The sequence below is a fragment of the Penaeus japonicus genome, unplaced genomic scaffold (assembly GCF_977035675.1).
Source record: "Penaeus japonicus unplaced genomic scaffold, GWHDUDI00000001_assembly GWHDUDI00000040, whole genome shotgun sequence".
NCBI classification, from domain to species: Eukaryota; Metazoa; Arthropoda; class Malacostraca; order Decapoda; family Penaeidae; genus Penaeus; species Penaeus japonicus.
Genome location: NW_028234442.1, coordinates 23762269 through 23764768, shown reverse-complemented (window position 1 = coordinate 23764768; position 2500 = coordinate 23762269). Strand labels below are relative to the sequence as shown.

Below are 2500 nucleotides of genomic sequence, written 5' to 3'. Positions count from 1 at the left end.
CTCAAATTCCAAAATTCCTCCTCTTCCATTCTCCCTAATTCTATTTCAATCCCGTTCTGTACAATAACCATTCACATTTTCCATTCCTTTAAAAAAAAAAAATTATCGAATCCTCTCCTTTCCTCAAGCTCCAAATTTGTCCCCTATTCTTTCCCTCGTTCCAATTTTCTCTCCCTTTCTCCCTTAAAAAAAAAAAAAAAAAAAAAAAGTCTCCCTAAATCTCCATTCCGCCACTCAACCTATTCACAACTTTATCTCCTCCAATTATAAAAAGAAAGAAAGAAAGAAAGAAAAACGTACTTCTCTTTTTTTTTTCTTCTTCTTCTTTCATTCGAGATTTTACTCGTTTTCTGTCATCGTCTATCGCTTTTAAAAATTTATCTCTCCTCTCTCTTCTTTCTCTTTTCTCTTCTCTCCACTCTCATCTCTCCTTTCTCCTCTCTCATCTCTCCTTTCTTCTCTCTTCTCTCCACTCTCATTTCTCCTTTCTTCTCTCTTCTCTTTTCTCTCTCCTCTCTCTCCCTTTCGCATTCTACCATCCTCACTATTCAACTATCTCCTTCAGATACTAAACTTTACCAATCTATCTTTTTACCTATCTATCTCTCCCAATATCCTCTCTCTCTCTCTCTCTGTCGTTTAACGTTTACCTTCAGATCCTATCTTTCTCTCCTCTCTCTCTCTCTCTCTCTCTCTCTCTCTCTCTCTCTCTCTCTCTCTCTCTCTCTCTCTCTCTCTCTCTCTCTCTCTCTCTAACAACATTCCCTCTTTCTTTCACTCTGTCATTCCATGATCTCTCTCTTTTTCCTCTTCTTCAAGATTTCTCCTCTTCTCTGCCTCTTCTCTCCAATTCCATATTTCTCCCTGTTATCCTTCTTATCATCCAACTTTCCCTCATGCCATGAACAATGCAAGAAAAGTTCCGCCGAATTGCCAGATTCTTTTCTTTCTCTCCTTCAAAGTCCGACTTTCTCTGTCTCTGTCTCTGTCTCTGTCACCTTCTCTCTCTCTTTCTCACTCACACTCACACTCACACTCACACTCACACTCACACTCACACTCACACTCTCTCTCTTTCTTTCTCTTTCTATCTCTCTCTCATCGGTATCCATTTACCCCAATACTTTAAATAAACAAACAATATGTAAATGAAAGTATGTATACACCAGATCACACTATACAGAATGAATCATCATTATCACCATCATCACCATGACCATCACCATAAATCACAATAATCTCTAAAAATTCATCAGCACTTAAAAACTAATAAGAACAACGGCAATAGTGAAATAACAAAAACAACAAAATCATCATCTTCCTCCTCATCATCATCATCATCATCTTTCATCACAATTAATATCACCCACATCACAATAACATAGTATTTTTTAAATAACATCAATGTAAAAGAAATGGAACCTAAACACGACAGATAAATAGTTCATTCAATAAATGACTAAAAAAAATATGTTAAAAATATAAAATCAATACGGAAAAAAATAGTCTCATAAACAAATAAAATGAACAATAAATGGATGAATGAATCAATCAAAAAACTAATAATATAATAAATAAATACAAAAACAAACAAACACAAACAAACCAAGAAACCAAAGCGTAAATAGACAAATCCAAAAAAAAAAAAAATAAAAAAATAATAATAATAATAAAATAGAATAAAACAAAACAAAACCACAAACTACCTACATAAACTAAAAAATAATAATAATCAACAAAATCCACTAACTCTGCAATCAATCATAAAAAAACGAAAAAAAACGAAAAAACGAAAAAAAAGAAAAAAAAGAAAAAAACGAAAAAACGTAAACAAACGGAAAAACGTAAACAAACGGAAAAAACGAAAAAACAAAAAAAAATAAAAAAAAACAAAAAAAAACGAAAAAAAACGGAAAAAACGAAAAAAAAACGAAAAAAACGAAAAAACGGAAACCACGGTACTCACCCTAAGAGAGAGGCCTGCTCGGCGGAGAGGGCGACGGAGGAAGGCATCTTGGAGGAGGACCGACGGAGCTTTCTGCGGGAGGAAGAAGAGAGGGGGGGTTATCGAGGGCGTTGTGGGGGGAGGGGGGAAGGGGGGGCGTTGTGGGGGGAGGGGGGAAGGGGGGGAGTTGTATGGGGGGGAGGGAGGATGGGTGGGGTTGGGGGAGGAAGAAGAAAAGGGGGGGGGTTGTGGGGGAAGGGGGGGCGTTGGGGGAGGAAGAAGAAAGGGGAGGGGGGGGTTATCGAGGGCGTTGTATGGGGGGGAGGGAGGATGGGTCGAGTTGGGGGAAGGGGAGAAAGGTGGGGGGGGGGGGGTTATCGAGGGCGTTGTGGGGGGAGGGGGGCGTTGTGGGGGGAGGGGGAATGGGTGGGGTTGGGGGAGGAAGAAGAAAGGGGGGGAGGGGTTATCGAGGGCGTTGTATGGGGGGAGGGAGGATGGGTGGGGTTGGGGGAGGAAGAAGAAAATAAGACAAAAAAAAAAAATAAAATGGGGTCG

At 39.5% G+C, this 2500-nt stretch overlaps 1 protein-coding gene across 3 annotated transcripts in view; it reads right to left on the bottom strand.

Annotated features, from left to right (window-relative positions):
- Positions 1–2500, bottom strand: part of MESK2 (misexpression suppressor of KSR 2) — a 116480-nt gene that overhangs the window by 99312 nt on the left and 14668 nt on the right. For all 3 annotated transcript variants that reach the window (XM_043010290.2, XM_043010292.2, XM_043010291.2), the window contains exon 2: positions 1967–2038. In XM_043010290.2, coding sequence (XP_042866224.1) covers positions 1967–2038 — 72 coding nt within the window. The remainder of the gene's footprint in view (positions 1–1966; positions 2039–2500) is intronic.